This window comes from Diabrotica undecimpunctata, chromosome 3, assembly GCF_040954645.1.
Source record: "Diabrotica undecimpunctata isolate CICGRU chromosome 3, icDiaUnde3, whole genome shotgun sequence".
NCBI lineage: Eukaryota > Metazoa > Arthropoda > Insecta > Coleoptera > Chrysomelidae > Diabrotica > Diabrotica undecimpunctata.
The window spans coordinates 124989135-125010269 of record NC_092805.1 but is presented as its reverse complement, the minus strand read 5'-3'; the positions used below and the strand labels follow the sequence as shown (position 1 = coordinate 125010269).

Here is a 21135-nt window from a genome sequence, read left to right as displayed (position 1 = left end):
TGCGTGTTGTGTTGTGTTGCATTTAATTCAAAACTTATAAATTTGTTTGGGTATTATAGGGTAATCCTGTAACTTTTGAAATGAGCTAGCACACGACCCCTATCCTTATTTTAAAATATCATCGACTACGTCATCACGCCCATATGGATATACACTAGTATGATATATTCTTATGGCAAAAGTCTTAATATAAAAATAAAAATTGACCCGATTAGGGATTTGCCTCCAAAGTCGGTTTTTCTCGATTAAACAAATTTATTCCATAATTTTGCCCTTCACTGTACATTTTAATACAATTTACCTGATGTATCGGTGTAAATAATGTTTGGAAATTCTAGCTGGAGTAAGGCGTTTGTCGTCTTTTTTTGAAAAATATAAATAAGTAACTAATAGTCCTCCTATTAGCAAAAAAGCATCACAGGCGAGATCAGCTCGGACAAAAAGCATGCTTAATAACTTATTGGAATGCTAAAAATAATATACAGTTAGTTTAACATTTCGTATTTATTGTAGTAAACGCTAAAACAGCTAAGGCTGATTCTGTAAGTGTATTCATGATTTCATCCCGAGTAAACTTTCGTTATTTTTTTGTTATAACTAATGCAATAATGCTAATGCGTTATGTTTAAGACTATCTAATGGATGGCTACGAATAGCTTGTACTGCTATCTAATACTATTACGATGATCGATAGCCTCAGTGATGAGGTTTTCAATTTTCATTGCACTCGTGTCGAAACTTTCATATGTATCGAGTTCGCCTAATTCTGGGAGATTGTTTGTGATATATAATTTAAAGAGAGGCCACTTTGCGTTTTCATAATCTCTTATCTGTTTTGGGTGACTAGGAGATTCGGGCGACACTATGTCTGTGTTAACTGGGATTTCAAGATAATCGGATGTTATTGAATCGCCTATGTGGCACTAATCGTGATGATTGGTTATCGTGAGGTTTTCCTCTCCGACGAGGAACTAAAAAAGTTGTGGAAACTTGTGATTTGAATGCGGTATATATTGTTTGATGAGGATACCTTCCCTATGAGAAACCTGACAACGGTTTTATATCTTGCAAAAGTAAGTATTACGTACCAAATGTCAGTGATGGCTGGAATGTGGATTTTGTGTTTTTGCAGGATATTTTTGATGAGGGGTCTCTTTTTGGAGAACCCCTGACAATTCACTGCACTGCACCTAGTGTAGAATCCATAAAGGGGAACCTTTAGTAATTGGGTCAGGAGGTCATGTCGACCTTATTATTTTGGCCAGACAAGAAAATCTTTTCGATAAACGCTACTTGTGACCGTACTTATTTGATCTCGCTTCTCAGGTACGATATTTAGAAGTACGATTGTGAAATAAAGTGCGCTTCATCTATATAACCGTAATAGTAACACAACATGCCTGAGTACGCTAGTAGTGACCTCTATACGAAGCAACAAGAAGTTATAAGTCTTCTCTTCGATGCCAAATTAGGTGAAACGTTAGGTAGGTTCCAAGTCTTACTAAAGATTTTTAATAATCCCAAATTATTTCTTAAAGCAATCAAATTCTTAGTACATTTTAAATAGGGATCTATTATAAAAAAAATTTTTTTATATTTTTTCTCAGAAATACTTTGCTTAAATAAATGATTTCAATGATATGTGATAATGAAACAACGTAAAAGTTTCAGGAAAAAAATCACTATAACTGAAAAGCACTCAGTTTTTCAAGCACCCTAAAAATTCATAAAAATGCAATAATAACTTTGTAATTTAAGTGAAAATTAATGAAATAAACTTACATTCAAGACGTCATTGCTGTTAAAAAGAGGTCCGGATAAATAGGTGTTATGCGTATGAAGTAGTACAATCCACAACATAGACAGTACTCTGATTCCGTCTAAGCATGAAAGATTGGACCTCCGTTGTGGCATTTCAAATACTTTTTTCCCATTTGTGTAGAGAGAGAAGCTAACAAATATTGGCGGGACACTGTCTACAATTATTAAAATTTAGGTTAAAGTTATTTATAAATTTATTTACAGTAAACCTAATAAAAGAGTTTATAACTTTATGTATGTTGTGTGTGGAGAGAGAGATAGCATTAGACAAAGAATCTATTTGCCACAGAAAATTGTTGTAAGGATGTTTAAATGTTTATCTTATAATCTCAATTAAAACTAAATATAGGTTCCGAGTCTGTTCCCTATGATTAAGATAATCCAAAAATAAGTAGTTCAAATCACCGATAGATTTATTATTACATGGACAGAAGGAAGTTTCATAGATTCCAATCCTATGCAGATGCTCTCGAAAGGGGAAATGGTTAAGTTTAAGCCGGGTTATCAACGAGAAATGTACTTTAAAATAGTTAAAATTAAAATGGGGAATATTTTTTGGTAAGCATGGATGAATAGAAAAGTAATGGTTTCTTAAAATCTTCTGGACCTCTTTATGTTTTGACCTTCATCTTTCCCTGCCAATACTCCCGATAATAGAAAAAAGATCTGTAAAATAGAATATGTTTGTAATTTCGGATATCTCAGATGTATTTTTTGCCATACTGTTCACTAATTCGTTTTCAATTACTTCAGTGTGTCCTTTAATCCAGTAGAGTAACTGTTTTTTCTGAGTTTTAGTTTATGTAATAATTTTTTGATAAGGAAGGATAATGAAGTTTTGAAAACTTTTTAATGGATGGCTAGAAATACCTTATAATAGTGCCTAAGAATTCGATACTATTACGATATTCTCACAATAATTAGTGACACACAAAGTTAGTGCTTACTGTGTGGTAGCAGCCTCAGCTGTAAAAATAGAACAACATTCAGGAATTAGATATTTCTAAACATAGTTGCTGTTTGCAACAAAAAATATAAAACCGGTACTTTCATAAGTTTGTGCTCCATCTGTATAAATTATTGGCAAGTCTGAATAAGAGGGCAATATATTGGCTGCTTTATTTTTCATAACTTCAAGTGATAACTTTACCATACCTGTGTACTCATCTATACCCATACGAATTAACGGTATAGTTTCTAAAGGTGTTAATACATATTGTATTGATAATTTATATGTGATTCATGTTAGTCATGTCACATATTCATATTCATGATGTGAAGTATGTTAAGAGAAGCATATGGTTAAGTATTTGGTATTTAAAGCGAAAAATTACAACCAATTTGTTTGACTTAATTTGAATTAAACTTTGCATGAGTAAACCTAAATAGTAAACTTCGGATCCTTTAGCGAGAGCACGAGATATAAAGCAAAGTAAGTATTTTATGAAATATCCTGTAATGGGTGCGTGTCTATAACATTATATCTACGCAAACAAAAAGTCTACTACGAGGAATATAAACGGGATAAAATGGAATTTAAACCTTATATTTAAGTTATAATTTTTTCAAGATTTAAATATCAAATATATTGATGCATTAATTGTACATTAAGTATACACGGGTACTTACCTTTTTGAGTATGTAAAAAGTAGAGATCTGTCGTAGTGGACAAAATAATTAAGACTAAAAGAATACTTAAAATGGATCTAAAAAAAAAAAAATATTATTATTTATTTAATTTAACGTGCTTGTGACAGCTTCGGCCATTAGCACGAGGCACAGTGGATACAATTATAAAGGTACAATTACATATTATATACTATAGTTATATACTATTTAATAAGTTTTCTAGCTTCAGGAACTGGATAGCTGTGATGACTTGGCTCTGGTTCGATAATATATCTTTGATGTCGCCTTCCATGCCCAGTTCTTGGCGTCGTTTATTGTAGTGAGGGCAGTCCACAAGGATGTGTAGAACGCTTAGTGGAGATTGGCAATAGTGACAGATTGGCTTAGGTGCAGAATTCATTAGGTGACCATGTGTACATCTGGTGTGACCAATACGCAATCTTCTAGCAACAACCATCTCATTTCTAGTTATACCAGGGATAACGAACCGCTCAATCGTCTGATCTATTTGGTGTAAAAATGTAGTGGATTGGTTCCAATGATTCTGCCAGTAATTTCGTACGAGTTTCTTTATACTAGTTTTTAGGTCACTGGCAATTTGTATATTACGTGGTGTACAATTGGATACAGCAGCTTCTTTGGCAAAGCGATCGGCGTTGTCGTTACCCATAATCCCGATGTGGGAGGGAATCCATATGATAGTGATATGGATGTCGTGGATGATAAGATTTTGGTAAATATCATGGATTTTTTCTACAAGAGGGTGATTAGTAAATAGATTATTGATGGACTGGATAGAGGCAAGGGAGTCTGTACAGATGGCAATATGTTGATTGGGTGCTGTACAGAGTTTGAAGGCTTGGTAAATAGCATACAGTTCACCAGTGTGAACGCTGCATGTGGCAGGTATTTGACATGAACTAACGACTGTTTCCGTAGTGGTAACCGCACAACCAACCCCCGTTTCGCTCTTTGATGCGTCAGTGTAGAGTACCCGATCGAATTTCTTAAAATTAAGAATTTCTAGTAAGGATTTCCTAATCAAATCCTGGTTGGTTTCTGCCTTACTAAACTTTGTAAGTGACACATTAAATTTCGGTAAAGTTTTGGTCCAAGGAGAGTTCTGCGGGATCGGGAGAGGGTTAGTTAGGGATAAATTTATATGTGGTATTAAAGTTGGAAGTAAGAGGGCGATAGTGTGTATGCGTGGAGCAGGAGGGAGAGTACTAGTATAGTTGGGTAATGTCAGCAGTGTGTGTACTGGATTAGAAAGGTTAGCTGAAGTAGAGGCAGCGTAAGAAAGGAGGAGATATTGGCGCCTAAGCCAAAGAGGAGGTTCGTTGGCTTCGCGGTAGAGGCTCTCAGCTGGACTGCTACGAAAAGCTCCTAAACAGAGGCGGATAGCAGTATTATGCACAGAATTAAGGGTTAGTAAAGATGTTTTGGATGCTGACATATATATAAAGCTGCCGTAATCGAGTTTAGAGCGAATGAGAGACCTATATACTTTTAATAGTGTACATTCGTTAGCGCCCCATAGGTAGTGGGAAAGTGTTTTGATAATATTTAAACGTTTTAGGCACTCTGCTCTAGTTTCCTGAATATGTAGTTTCCAAGAAAGTCGGGAGTCGAATATTAGTCCTAGAATTTTGCGGTGATCAACGACTGGGAGAGGGTGGTTATTCACTAAGATTTTAGGGGCAGTGGAGAGTGTTTTTCTGGTAAATTTAATGAGTTGTGATTTTGTAGATGAGAGGGACAGGCCGATGGCAGTCAATCTATTTTGTAATAAGTCCACAGATGTTTGGAGAAGTTTGCAAGTAGTAGTGGTCGCAACACCATGGCAATAAATTACAAGGTCATCAGCATATGAAGTAAATTTGACTGGGGAGGGAAGACTGTGGCATATATGGTTAATTGATAAAATAAACAATGTGGGGCTTAATACAGAGCCCTGAGGGACTCCGTCTTGTTGGATGTGTGGTGATGATATACAACCATTTACAGAGACTCTGAAAGATCTAGAGCTAAGAAAGTGCTTGATGAATTTAAAAATATTACCATTAAGGCCATATAATAATAGTTTATCGAGAATAACCTGTCTAGGTATTTTATCGAAGGCAGCTTCAATATCAAAAATGCAGGCAATCACTTCTTGACTGTTATTAATAGCTCCGGCGATGTGGGTATGAAGGAGGACGAGGTTATCGCTTGTGGAACGATGTCGGCGAAAACCGGATTGTTCTTTAGGTAAAATTTGGTGTTTGTCAATAAACCATAAAAGACGTCTGTTTATCATCTTTTCCATTAATTTGCACATGGTGCAAGTGAGAGAAATCGGTCTATAGGACTGAGGAAAGATTGGTGTTTGGCCATGTTTTAGGACAGGTATAATTACGGATGTGTTCCATTGAGAAGGAAATATTTGAGAAGACCAGATAGAGTTATATATGTCTAACAGGAAAGTGAGGCAGCGGTTGGGTAGGTTTTTAAGAAATATATAAGGGATATCATCAGGGCCGGCAGAAGTATTTTTGCATGAGGATAAAGCAGATGTAAGTTCAGAAAGTGAGAAAGGAGAATTAATATTGTCGATATCTTGTAAGTGCTGTGAAGTGAGGTTGTAGGAGAGCGGTTCTTGTGTAGAGGATGAAATTAGGGGTTTGAGTTTGTTGTGAAATTGTTCCTCAAATGTATTAGCCAGGGTATTGCAAATAATTTGGCTGTTGCTAGAAGAAGTGCTGTTAGAGATTAAATGGGTAATTTTGGTGTTAGTTTTTTGTCCCTGAACTTGTCGGATTTTTTTCCACATTTGGGAGGGATTTGTGTTATCATTCAAAGACGATACATAGTTATGCCAGGATGTTTTCTTGCTCTGTTTGACAACGTATTTGGCTTTGGCTTTCAGCTTTTTATACTTAATTAGATTTTCAGGACTTTTATGTTTGCGGTATTGATTGAGCGCAGTCTTTGATTGTCGAATTGCGAGTTCACATTGAGAGTTCCACCAAGGAACAACTTTATGTCGGGAGCTAATTGTAGTTTTGCCAATATGAGTTAATGCTGCTTTAATTATGGCATCTGAGAATAGTTTTATGGAATCATCGATATTATTAGAGTTAGGTAATTTACATATTAGGGATTCCGATTTTTTGGAGAACTCTGGCCAATTAGCCTTGTTGAAGCGCCAATAACTTCTCACTGAAACTTGGTCGTAGGTGTTGTCACGTATAATTATAGGGAAATGGTTGCTGTCGTGAAGGTCGTCCGCTGTTTGCCAGGATAATTTGGGGGCCGATTTGGGATCACATATGCTTAGATCGATGGCAGAAAAAGCACCTGAAGCAATGTTAAAGTGGGTGTGTGATCCCGTATTAAGGATACATGAACTAGTGCAATCAAGAATATTTTCAACAACTTTACCACGTCCGAATGTACGCGAGGAGCCCCACATAGTGTTGTGGGCGTTGAAGTCTCCTACAATTATATAGGGTTGGGGGAGTTGGTATACTAAATCAAGAAGTTCTTCTTCCTTTAGAATGTAGTCAGGAGGGATGTATATAGAGCATATTGTAAGTTTGTTAGGGCAGTAAGTAGTGATGGCGACGGCTTCGAGATTGGTAGTCAGAGGAAGAAGAGTGGAGTAATGGTCTTTAGAAGCAAATATAGATGCACCTCCACTAGCTCTGGAGCAGACAGATCTGATGTAATGATACCCTTCAAAATCTTTGAGTGTATGGAGATTAGTTGACGTGAAGTTAGTTTCCTGTAAGCAAATGAAGGTGGGGTTGTGGAGAGATATCAGTAGCTGTAGACGTTCTAAGCGCGGATAATATCCGTCGCAATTCCATTGAATTATAGTGAATATAAAAGTTATAAATTAAGGCAGGTCGGTTTTGTCTAAGGATGGGTCACTGTCATTAGAGCTAACAGATGCAAGACTAACAGTGTCAATAACATCATTTAGATTCATCGTAGCCTTAATTTTTTTTTGTAGGCGAGTTATACGATTTTTAAGTGATCTATCAGAGATATTATGGTATATTTGTTTAAGGTCATCAAGAAGGGCGTTAATGTTCGTAGTAAATTGGTATGCTTCAGCTAAGGGGTCATGGCAGTCGAAAGAATTTTCCAAGAAAGCAATTAGTTGTAGCGAGTTAATTGAAAAGGATGATGGGTTTGCTGCTATAAGATTTTCTATGATTAAGCGGGCAGACGGGCTGATACTGGCTGATGGTTTTGTATCTTTGGTTTTCGATTTTTTTTTAGGGGCTGATTTGGGGGCCCGGAAGGAGGTGTCATCGAGGGAATGTGGATCTATTGGAGTGTGAGTAGTAGGATCTGAAATGGCAATTACAGGGGGAGAATCGAGGCTTGAGTCAGTTGAATGGGCTCTTTTCAGGAGGGCGATAGTAGGAGGTGTAGGTTGAGGTTGATCTAAAGGTAGAGGTGTGATGTTGGATAAATTGTCGGAGGCAGAATTTGGGTCAGAAGTGTGAGAGGTGCCGGAAGGTGCGGTGGGGCTATTGTTGGTGGATTCATTAGGTACTTGGGCGAAACGGGGGTGGGTAGTGGTATCCGGTGGGTTTTGGCAGGTTTCAGCCGTATGTCCGGCTTTTTGGCAAAGGAAACATTCTAGTTTGTCTGATGTAACGAAGATTCGGAAGGAAGTATTTTCAAAATGTATTAATACGGAGGTTTGTATTTCGAAATTGTCTTTATCTGGTATTACGTAGATAGACCGTCGAAAACTTAATATATGGGAATAATCTTCATCGGGTGAGCCTGTACGAATCTGAGATACAGGTGAGGCTAGTTGCAGACCAAGTTCGTTTTTTAATGCCTGCTCGATAAGTTGATTTGGAATCGATGGACATACATTAGATATTAACAATCTTTTAGTTGGGGAAATGAGTCTGCGGATGTGGACAATTTCATTTTTAACGGAAACGGTGGGATTGTTTTTAAGAAGAATATCGACGTCAGAAATAGAAGCAAGAAAGATGCAAATGCGTTGGTTAGATATGCGGGAAGCGTGGGTAATACGCTTTGGTGTTACGATTTCACCGATCGCCTTAATGTAATCGAAGAGAGCTGTATCCGGAAGAGCATTTAATACTATTGCTTGCTTTCTGCTAGGATATGATGTGGTCGCCGGTGTAGGTTTTGTTGTTTTTGATGTGGTAACAGCTGCGTAGCTTGGAGCGGTGGGTTGAAGAAGCATTTTTAAATATTCTGGATGCCAAAATATTTAATAAAAATCAGGCGCAATGCCTGGCCTATTTATTGTGTTTGTATCAATTATAAAGTTTACATACCAAGTTGTTTCACAAAAAACTTTTCACTTTCAATAATTACTTGATAACAAAACACATTAACTGACAAGTTTTTTTATAAGAAATACTATTTGAAGAAGCCGAGGTGTTGACTCGTTGGCTTTTCGAATAGGAATCAAAAAAAAAAAAAAAAAAAAAAAAAAAAAAAAAAAAAAAAAAAATATAAAGTAGTACTAAGACCAATTTTAATTTTAACAAATCGGATAATGTATAGTGGTTCTTACTCTTATCAAGACTAAGAACCACATTTATAGATAAAATTTTAATATTTTTTGCAATTTTTAATAAATATACAATCCATTTTTACCATACCATCTGTAGAAGTAGTGGCAAACAAAACTAATAGTACTTAGAAACTCTAACGAGGGGAGTGATTGGGTCTACGAAATTGATGCAGAATCCGAAATAACTTAATTTTTGAAATCAATAGTCTGTTTTTAATTATTTTGGTAAGCAGTTTGTGCGGATGTGGTAACTGGCTTATTGGTCTGAAATATTGGAATTTGTGTTTGCCTCTTTTCGTCTGTAGTACAATTACCTACACATTTTACCAGGAGGCCTGTGTATACACATCTTACCTCCAAAGAGGCACTTGCAAGCAAGAATGCAATAGTTAAAATAAAACCAGCGTAAAAGACTTGCATACACCGTAAGTATGAAATTAGGGTGATAAAATTCATTGAAGCGAGGAGGATTAACTTGCGTAAACAAGAATCACTCTACTCCGCTCCCATACTCCAGATCATCCGCTTTCTCCCCGATAGCCCTCTGATGCGCTAGAGGCTCTCTTATTAGCAAAGTGATTGTCATGTCAGGGAGTTCTGGGTACAAAGCCTTCTACATTAAATCCTATCCCGAACAATGCAGGCCAGCGTAAGGCGCTATATAATTTCGGGTATTTCTAGTGACTTATATCATCGATCTTTATTGCTTGCACGGGCTTCGAGTTCTCGCTCTGGGCTACGCCCAGTTCGATGACTCGGCGCCCGAGGATGTGTGTCTCTCTTCCATTTTTTTTTTGGGGTTTTGTTAGTTTTTTTTGTGGCTTGCGCCTTTTGTAGTGTTTTATGAATTTTTTTAATAAAATATCTTTGTTGTATAAATAATTTTGTTAAATAAAATCAACATTAGTAAATACAGTGCCATGCCAGAAGGTAAGCGCTTTTACTTCTTTGGATAGAGCTAAAATTATCTGTTTTGTAGACTTAATTATGTGTTTGCTAATGTTTGCTGCTTGTGTCTTTTTCTAATTTCTTCTAACTGCTAATTTTGTTGTTGCTTTTTCCTCCATCATATCCAGTACCCATATTTGTTTTTGGTTTCTAAATATGAGCCATTTAGCGACGTATCTGGTCACGTTTGCAGCTTGTTTAAGGTAGTTATTATGTTGCTGCTTGAATCTTTTTTTTGTTTTTGTGACTTGTGTGGAAGATATGCATAGGTAATTATTGGTAGTATGATGCTGTTTATCAATCTTAATTTTGTTTTCTTGACTTATTTGCTTCTTCTTCCTGTGAGTCCTCTTATTGCAGCTCTGGCCGTTGCTGTTTTCTGGACTGTCGCATGTGGTGTGAATGTTAGACCTTGGTCCATTGTGACTCCTAGGTATCTAGCTTCGTTTTACCAGTCGATGGGTCTGTCCTACACTGTTAGCTGTTCTTCTGGGTTATCTCTTCTGTTTTTGAAGTGAACCGCTTGGGTCTTTTCTGGATTTATTGCTATTTTCCATTGGATACTCCATTCTTCTATCGTACCCACTGCCGTCTACAGATTTCTTACAGCCGTATCCAGCGTTCTATGTTTTGCCGCGATTGCAGTGTCGTCTGTATAAAAGCTGAATATGAAAGGCACTTGTTTATTAGGATTTTAACTGCTGCCAACATGGCTGTAATCTATCCTCTAGCTGTAATTATATATTATGTATTAGAGATTTAGCCATATGGCTCACACTCACTATAAGGGGAAAATTCACTCATCCCAGATACCTACGGTATCAAAAAGATTGAGACTCTTTTAATATTATCGAGCTCTAGGTTACTTGGTATGCTGGAGTATCTCCCAAAAATTTTCGTACACATCTAGACGTCGCTAGAAGTACAGCTTTCTGCATGGCCTTATAAAGATGCTTATTTAGACCTAGCTATTTTATGTTCGCTAGGAGGTTTTTGGGAATAACACCAGTAGTAGTTAGAATAATAGGTACTCTCTGGATACTTTCCATTCTCCATTGTCTCCTGATTTGTATTTCTAGACCCCTATACTTGCTGATCTTTTCGTTGTACTTAACACGCAAATTATTGCTGTTAGGTATCGCCACATTAATAAGTGTTGTTTGCCTGCTAAGTTTATTAACTAGTATGAGATCTAGTCTATTATATGCCATCTAGTCGGTCCGTGAGCACAGTGCGGTCCCAGTATAGCTTGTAGTTGTCATTTTCAAGTATTCTGTCAGGAACGTATTGATAGTAAGGAAGATGGTCGATTTCTAGAAGTCCGAGTTTGTCAGCTAGTTCTTGGTGGATAATCTTTCCTACTGAGTCATGGTGTTCATTATAATCAGTACCGACAAACGCCTGGCAACCCCCGATAAGATTTATTATTATTATTATTATATACATTATAATATATTTATTATTTCATCGTTTCTAGGAGCTTTTTCATTTTTCATTTGTTTTAAAGAATTTTTAACTTCGTCATTAGTAATTTTTGGTTGGTGTTTTAGATACTACGTTTATTACTCCTCGTTGTTTATCGTGTTTTTCGGATTTTGCTTTATTGGCAGATATAATTCTGTATATATTCTTCAACAATTTTTATTATCTGATTTTTCTCGATTATAGGTATTAAATTTTTGTGTCTGATAGCATAGAATGAAATAGAATAGATTAAAATAAATTATAAGAGATATAATTCAATAAAATAGAATCAACAGAACCAAATGATACTTGGATCGACTAAAAAAAGTTTTTAAAAAATTTTATAACAAAACCTGAGTATGTTTGTTTATATTAAAATATATTATACAACAACATAAAGAGTCTTTTATGACACATGTGTAACCAAAACAAACAATCACGAAAAAAACAAAATTTTATAGATGTAGGGAAATAAATTAAAGTTAAAATATATTTGCAAAAAAGATAACTTTAAAAAACAAGAAAACAAAAATAATATTACTTACATGCATATAATCGCATCCCTATCTAAGGGTGGATCAACGTCCTCTTTTGTTTGACACATTATGGATTCCACACCAACCCCAAACGTGTCTATCATGTAATTGGTTATTTGAGTGCCATCATCATCTGAGCAGTTATTTGGCAAACACAGCGCCAAAGAATAACATAAAGAACACGACGCAAGACCATCCATTACAAATCCTGCCGATATCCTTGATAATAATTTTTGGAGGAACGTCTATATTTATAAATGTAATATTAAAACAAATAGGTAAAAGAAATAAAAAAAAAGACTTACAATCAATTAATTCTACCACCAACGACCAGTTTCACATACTATAATTTGTTATGCATCTTTAGGTTAACGGTACATGATAAACTTAATGCTGAAAAATATAATAACCCATAATATTATAATATATAATTATTATTATATTTTCACCATTGAGTTTACAATGTAACGTTGACCTGAAGATGCATAGCAAATTGTAATATGAGAAACCAGTGGTTGGTGGTAGAATACATTGATCGTGAGTAAGTCTTATTTTCTTATTTCTTTTTACCTATTTGAAATGGACTCACATAGGCAGCATATTCAAAATTGATTAAAACAAAGTTTAAGTTTTATTATCTATGATAGTTTTACTTGAAACAAAAATTTGTACAACAACACTTGCAATTTCTTTTTAGTTGTCTACTGATTTCTTGGTCTTCCAATAAGTTCATTTGTGTATAATTGTTACTAAGAATGTTGTGGAGTATCCTATTATCTCTTTGTGGGCAAAGAGTGTGATTGGTCTCGTGCAAATAAACACGGTCTTAGAAACACTTTACAAAGATTGACATATCTAGTTTTAATTATCGTTGTTCTTAATTGAAAGCTCTGAAGATGACATGAGACATCCTAAAAGTACTTAGCTAATTAAAAATAAAAATTTTACACACTATTATGTTTTTTAAAACATACACCTGTTGCCAGTTTGACCTACATTGTCTATGCTGGTTCTGTTAATCTTGATTTTACCTTAAACTCTTTTTCCATGCTTTTCTGAATATAGATTCCGAATAGAGATTAAACATTGCATATACATCTACATTCACCTCCGCATCATTTTTTAATACATTTAAAGCAAAAAGAGCATCTCGTGTTCTCAATCCATTTCGAAATCTGAACTGAGTGTGACTCATCTGAAACTCACACTTCTTGTAAATTTGTGTATGGACGATTCTAAGAAAAGTTTTAAGGACATGAGACATCAATCTTAATATTCAATAGTTGTCGCATTGTAAGAAATTGGACTTTTTCAGTAATGTTCTGAAGCTATTTTCTTATGGCATTTTAAATTAATTCTTATTAAAATGGGAATAAGCCACAATTAAAGGTGTTTATTGACGTTTCAATTTCCACTTCGGAAATCGTTCTCATAATACAAACATTACTAATGTTTGTATTTTGGGAACGATTTCCGAAGTGGAAATTGAAACGTCAATAAACGTATTTTAACCTTTAATTGTGGCTTATTCCCATTTAAATAGTAATTAATTTTTCGGTAATGTTACGAGTGTTGATTTTAGAAAGTCTGATGGGATTTTACCTGTGTAGTATATCTTTGAATAGTGCTGTTATCAAGTCGACTTTTATTTTTGTTGTCTGCAATTAATTCAAGTACTTCGACTTTGATATTGTCTGGACCGGTGGCTTTTCTGTTTTTTTTGGGGCTTGAACTGCATGAATAACTTCTTTTTTGAATATTTCTGGACCTTTTTCATTTATTTGACAATCTTTTAATGGCAAAGCACAATGTCTATTATAGTTAAAAAGTATCTGAATGTATTCTTTCCATCTCTCCAGTTTGTCTTCTGAATCTATACTTATTTCGGTATTATTTTTTTTTAATACTCTTTTTGTCTCTGTTTGTCATTTCTGTCACTTTTTTATGGACATTAAATGTGTCTTATCTTTTCTAAAGTTGTTTAGTTTTTAGATATTTTGTTGGCATCCAGTTTTCTTTAGTTTTTTTGCACTTTTATCTGATAATTTTAATGTTTCGTTTGTATTCTATTTGGGTTCTTTTATGTTTTCATCTTACGTTTTTAAAATCCATGATGCATTATTCATTCTTGTTCTCTGTTATTTTTCCTGAACCCGATGTCTTCTTCTTGTGTCTTTGTTATTTTTAAGAGTAAGTATAAAAAGAGTAGTTTCTGTTACTTCAATATCTGTATGAAGTTCTTTATTGTTTCTATAGTTTTCTCATCCTTGATACCTATTTCGTTGTCTAATGTATAGACCTGAGAAAACCCCAAGAAATAGTATAATGTGATCATAATATCGCACGATATGGTTGACCAGTTGTTTTTAATCTTATAAGAGATAATCTTCTGGTGCCTGACATTCTGCCGTAGTTTTGAGCCAGACATTCTTCACTTTTTGTTATTATTTAGCTGCAATTTTTTTTTGTTTTTTACTATGCTTAATTTTTAAATATATTATTCCTTAATTTCTTGTTTTTATTTTTATTAAAATTTTAATAATAATGTAATAATATACATCATTCATCACATTTATTATTAACTGAACATTTTTTTTTATTTTTGACTTCTTTAATCTATATTATTAATTTATTTTCAAAATTTAAAAAGCACTAACGAAAATTAAATAACATATTAAATTAATAAAGATTATACTTACCGCACTTTGGAAGTATGATAAGTTTGTATTTACGGCCGAAACATTTACACCGATATGAGCTAGACAGTATTTTCCGAAAATGTTGTCTTTTGTAGAAGCTATTTCTATACATTCATTAAAGTCACCCATATCTCCAAAATTAAGGGAGAGGATACCCACAGGTATCTTTGAGGTAGCATCCAGCACTAAAAATATTTATGTATTTTGTTTATTTTACCTTAAATTATATTTATTTTATCACGTGTAAGAATTACATTTAGAGTAAAAATGTGCTAACAAAAAATCTCCTGACTGTACACCAATTACGTTAAAACTACGTAATATGGTAATGGATTGGTATCGTCATATCTACTTTGATTTATAAAATTGTGAACCTAATATACATGGAATTACATATTACTACCCCTACATAGAATCTAGTAGATAGTTCTTCCTCAGAAGTACCATCTCCATTACAAAGTTTGAAAAAATTTATTTTTGAATTTAGAAAACCAATTGTTTTAACGATATTTCGGCAAAGTCGCATTTTCCATTGTAAAGCCGGGTTAGTTTCGCTTCTTCTAGATGTTCTAAGAGAAACTGTTCAGTGTTTTGTTCAAAAACGAATCGATACGTTAAGAGGGAATAAAAATTACAGCAGTGGAATAGATAGATATCTGATTAAAAATACTGAAAGAGATTTAGAACAAAATCTGGAACAGTGGAGGCAAGCTTTTGAAGAAAAGATTTTAAAACTTAATATGAGAAAAACAGAGTACTTGAAAGGTATATTTAAAGATAAAGATTTTTCTTTTGAAAGCCGCCTATGATAAACCGGTCATAAGCCAAATGACTTATCGTACACCTTCTATTTCTTTATGGCACATATTTCAAGATTCTGACACACTCTACCATCTTATATAGATATAGTGGATGTGTTCCATATATTTTTGAAGTAATTTGGTTGTCTCCAAAAAATGTTTGCCGCTTGAAATCAAATGTCTCGCAGTCATGGAAACTATGGTTAACTGTTACAGGTTCTCTGCTAGAGTCTTCAGCTTAAGTCTCTATGAAACAGTTCCATTGTAAGCAGGTGTCCTTTACCTGGCACATATTCAGTTTGGAATCCTATTATAACTATGACCTGATTTCTGCTTATTTTTTGCAATACTTTAGCCTTATTAGAACATATTTGCCCAATATACATTTTTTTATGTATTTGAATTAGTATCTTTTCCAGTAAGAGTTATGTTGCCTTCGGATCCAAGTTGTTTTCCGGTCGCAGACTTCGAACTTTTGATAGTAACCATATATTCCTTAATACCTTTACCAGTTTGACACTATTTTATTCTGATAGTATGTTGAATTTTCTTCGGCGTTCCCACACTTGCATCTTAGGGCTTCTCTGTGCCCTCATGGCTGCTTGGCTGTCTGTGCACATATTAATCCGTTTTAGTTAGAAAGCGCTCATGTTAATTCTTCTTGCGCACTGTAAGATTGCAAAAATCTTTCCCTAAAATACAAAGCTATATTGTCTTAGTGAAATAAAACTATTGCCGAATATTCCCGCGCCCGATTCTCGTGCAGCTTCAAACCCATTCGTGTACCAGGTATAGTTCTGCAGTCTTGGTCAAGTGTTTTCTGATATCCATTTGAAAAAGTACTTTGGACCTATATACGTGTACCATGTGGTAATGGTATGGTAAAAGTTTATAAACCTTTACCACCGTTCCAGAGAGGTGGTCTTGCCACTCAATGAACAATTAAAATAAAAAAATAAAAATTTATAAATAACCATACCTATTACCGTAAATCAGAAAATGTTATAGACGTTAGGCCATAAACTAATAAATAATATTAACCATAAATTTTAGATCCCTGGCTCAATTTCCTTCTCTGTCCTCCTGCTCCTTTTTCTTCGTCAGCCCAGAAATGAAACAGTGTACTTCTCTCCATTCTTTCTTTTCTCTCAACATTATGTTTACAACGTTGCTTTCATCCAGCCCGAAACACATATAGAGACATATAGAGCACCATTTGAAACTGTCCTATATTCGCCAGATACCTTGAGGAGCATCCATAGTAAAGGACAAAAAACGTAAAATAATTACAGATTTAAATGAAAAACTGGCAAGATAAACAGAATACATTGAAGAACTTTTTGCAGACGAAAGACCAGAAATAGCAGTGGCAGAACCTACAGACGACACAACAGGGCCTGAAATCCTAAAAAGCGAGGTAGAATATGCTATAAAGAACACAAAAGGGGGTAAAGCTGCTGCAGGACCAGATGAAATTCCTGTAGAATTGTTGAAACTAATAGACGACGACGCACTTGAAATAATGGTGAACCTCTTTAACACAATTTATAGAACAGGCATCATACCAAAGAAATGGCTCTCCTCTACTTTTGTCACAATCCCGAAGACGAATAACGCCAGAGAGTGTTCAGACCACAGAACTATAGCATTGATGAGCCACACACTAAAAGTATTTTTAAAAATAATTCACAAAAGAATATTTATTAAATTAGAAGGGGACATAAGCGCCACACAGTTTGGATTCAGAAGTGGACTGGGAACACGGGAAGCTTTGTTTGGTCTGAGTGTGTTAATGCAAAGATGTTTGGATGTAAACCAAGACCTCTACGTAGGTTTCATAGATTTTGAGAAGGCCTTCGATAAAGTCAGACACCAAAAGCTGTATGAAATCCTACGAAGCAAAAACATGGACAGTCGCGACATTAACATCATATCCAGGTTGTATTGGGGACAAACAGCAAAAATCAAAGTTGATAATGAATTAATCGAAGAAATTGAGATTCGTCGAGTTGTGCGTCAGGGTTGTGTGCTTTCTCCACCATTATTTAATATATATAGCGAAAAAATATGCCAGGAAGCGCTCCTAGAGCAAAACATTGGTATGAACATTACCGGAGAGTTAATTAACAATATACGATACGCTGATGACACGCTAATAGTAACAAATAACCTAGCAAATTTACAGTTTTTGATGGAAAACATAAACACACATACCAAAAAGTATGGTCTAAAACTGAACATCAAAAAGACTAAATTCATGATTGTAACAAAGAAGCTATACACCAATGTGAATTTAACCATAAATAATCAGCCAGTTGAAAGAGTTACGTCCTACAAATATTTAGGGGTTTGCTTCACTGATACTAATGACCAGACAAGAGAAATCAAGAGGCGAATAGAGATAGCGAGACAATCGTTTGTCAAAATGAAAAAGTTCCTATGCAGCCGGGACATAAATATAAACTTGAGAATGAGAATGTTAAGGTGCTATGTTTTCTCCGTTCTGCTGTACGGCATGGAAGCCTGGACACTGAAAAAGATAAACATCAAAAACATTGAGGCATTCGAGATGTGGTGTTACAGGAGAATGTGTAAAATACCATGGACAGAAAGAGTAACAAATCAAGATGTTCTGCTGAAGATGGGGAAGGAATGCAAAGTCATAAAAACCATACAAACGAAAAAACTGGAATATCTGGGCCACATAATGAGAGGAAAAAAGTACTCTCTGCTTAGACTCATAATCCAAGGAAAAATCTCGGGAAAGAGAAATGTGGGACGTAGGAAGATTTCCTGGTTGGGAAATTTAAGGGAGTGGTATGGGTGCAGTTCAATACAGTTGTTCAGAGCTGCAGCCAACAAAGTAAAGATTGCTGTGATGGTAGCCAACCTCTGATAGGAGACGGTACTGCAAGAAGAAAAACCTTGAGGAGCTTTCGCCTTTGCGAAGTCTCCATCAGCTTAGCGTATTTCGCAGTGTTTAGTACGCTACACCACGCGAAGGCAGCGTAGGTTACCACCGACTGGAAAATGTAATTATCTAACAAGTACGTTACATTGCCACTCTTTTACTACATCTTTAGCCTTCATACCGTTATTGCATATGTAATTATTGATTTAACTGCAATGTATTAATTCCAATATATTATGTTTCTTTTTAAACCTCACATTTTTCCATGAATGTATCTTGCTAGCAATATCGTAGTTATCATTCTCTTGGTTATTCGATATATCTACTGATCTTCCTCCAAATTCCTTCTTCTAGTAAATTTCATTGTTTTGAACTCTTGGATACGTATATTAAGTCCTACATTTAAAGTCCATTCTGTAACTAAAGTTACAGCCTGTTGCATTCTCTCTAACTGTGCCAATACATTTACCGTAGGCTAATATGACCCACTGTATCCCCCAGTACCGTGACGTATATCACACGGCTCCCCAGTATGTAGTATATACATCTGCAGATTGTTTTGTCTACTTTTTTTTTCGACGAATCGTCCTTGTGATTGTTTTGTAGAAGATATTGTTGAATGCTCCCTCTATATCAGGAAATGTAACCAACATCACCTCTTGGTTTTCCAGAAGTACTCCATTCTCTGTATGATATCAATATGCAGAGTTTTTCCAGTTTATCCAGCAGTTTTTTCTTTAAGTCTTTAGTACGAATGACATCAGACTTACCAGTCTTAGGGACTTAGCTTTTTTCTGTCCTCCAATTTCGATAATTTTGATATATCGCCAGTCCTATGCTAGCATCCAGGATCATTCATAATTGTTTGTACAGAAGGTTATTTTTTTTCTGTACAAGTATTGTTATAGCCACGTTAGTCGTAGTCACTATTATATCTATGAGCTCCTTTTGTTGTAAAGCTACGAAAAGTTGATTTGTTTCCTTTTAGGATGTCTAAATCATCTTTCATGACAAACTGTGGTAGTCATTTTGGTGTTTGTACTGTCCCAGGCCAGATAGTTACATATTCTCATTGCAGCCACTGATTAATTGCAGTTCATTTTTCCTGCAATCTTTCACCAGTTGTTTCCACTATAGTAAAGGTGGTTATTCGGGATCATCATAAAGAAGGTATTATGATCTTGGAATTTTCTTTTTCATACTTTCTCCCTCTATGATCTCCATCTTTACCGTTATTTAATCTCTGAAAGAGAAATTCATCAAGGGCAGTATTTTAACATGTCGTTTAACAATTACACGAGTCTTTGGTATTTCAGCCGATCGGCTATATATAAGCCCGCCATCAATGCGCCACAGACCTCTTATTTTGCCCTTCTGCAGGGCTCTTAATGGAACGATTTAGACATCAATTTGTATGTGCGCTCGTTAGCCAGTTCACCCAAAGGAACCCTACTCTAAAGAAAAAGTTAGTACTACAAATAAGATGATACCTATAGATTGTAAAATGATTTTAAAAAGTAATGGTTGTAAGTGGTTGGAATTAGCCTTAGAGAGTAATAAAGGATAAAATTAAGACTGAAAATATTACGGGAAGTATTGCATTGCCACTAATTAGAGCAAAAATAAGAAAGCATAAGTTAAAATGGTTAGGTCATATTATTCATCGATTCTAATCATTCAATACAAAAAAACTGCTAATTCTTAAATTCCATGAAAGGTTAGAAGAGGAATACCAAATGGACCTAGAGAAACGCTTAGGCAGGACATTGGTAAACGAAATTAATATTGGTATGGCCCACCATATACATGTATGGAAAATGATAGGGGGCGACCCCGCCTCGTATGAAAAAAGGTAAAGATAATGAGCATTCTAGATTAGTCCAAATCAAATTTTAACTTATTTGGGTATATTCAATAAATCAATAAAATTTTATACGTTCCTGGTGGTCATAGATGACCATATAAGTGATTCTACTTGTTATTATGGAAGAGGATTATGGGTCCTTAAAATGTCTTCCACTTTTGATATTTCTTATTTAAAATGTTTAAGTGCTGTATTTTAAATATTTAAAAAATAAAAAATTACATATTTTTAAAGTAATAGTTTTAAATTTAATGGAATAACTTACTTTGCAAAGCCCAAATATCTTCCTCTCGCTTGGTACTCTCATTCAATCTGCTCATATAAATGGCTAAACTATTTTTGCATTCAGTTGATATTTTAATATTTGTAGACGCCATATTTAAATTTTGAACAGTTTCGGAATTAATCTTGCCATTTACTGCCCCACACATCACAAACAGAACAAAATACTTAATCTTAAAAAGGTCCATTCCTAAAAAATTAAATTAAATGTGATTAAGTACGCTATACAATACAAAAACTATTTTCTGGCATTTCATCCTTCATGTCGAATATAACAGTATATAATATAAGAGGTCAACATAATACAATTTTTGTTGGTTGGTACGAAAAAAAAAACGCTACATTGTTACTGTTACAGCCGTTTGAAGATTTACCCAAATCTATGCTCACGTGCTTTACAATAGTTTTAATTATTTTAAAATTACAATTGGTGGTTGTATGACTGTAGGGGAAGCTTTAAGAAAATTTCAAAACAAACGAAAAACAACGAATTTTATAAAATTTGACAATAAACGATGCAAACATTAACACTTTCAGCTCCGGGCGATATCAGATATTTGTCTCATGTACCAAGAAGTTATTTGTAACACGCATGTGTTATTTTGTATTGTAAGGTTGTAT

General features: G+C 34.8%; 1 protein-coding gene across 3 annotated transcripts in view; it reads right to left on the bottom strand.

The window, feature by feature from the left end:
* LOC140437365 (nose resistant to fluoxetine protein 6-like) overlaps positions 1-21135 on the bottom strand; it is an 83359-nt gene that overhangs the window by 33550 nt on the left and 28674 nt on the right. For all 3 annotated transcript variants that reach the window (XM_072526854.1, XM_072526853.1, XM_072526852.1), the window contains exons 2-7: positions 20498-20704; positions 14658-14842; positions 11968-12203; positions 3451-3527; positions 1783-1976; positions 302-468 (exon numbers count right to left, since the gene is read on the bottom strand). In XM_072526854.1, the coding sequence (XP_072382955.1) occupies positions 302-468; positions 1783-1976; positions 3451-3527; positions 11968-12203; positions 14658-14842; positions 20498-20702 (1064 nt within the window). In that variant the 5' untranslated portion in view covers positions 20703-20704. The remainder of the gene's footprint in view (positions 1-301; positions 469-1782; positions 1977-3450; positions 3528-11967; positions 12204-14657; positions 14843-20497; positions 20705-21135) is intronic.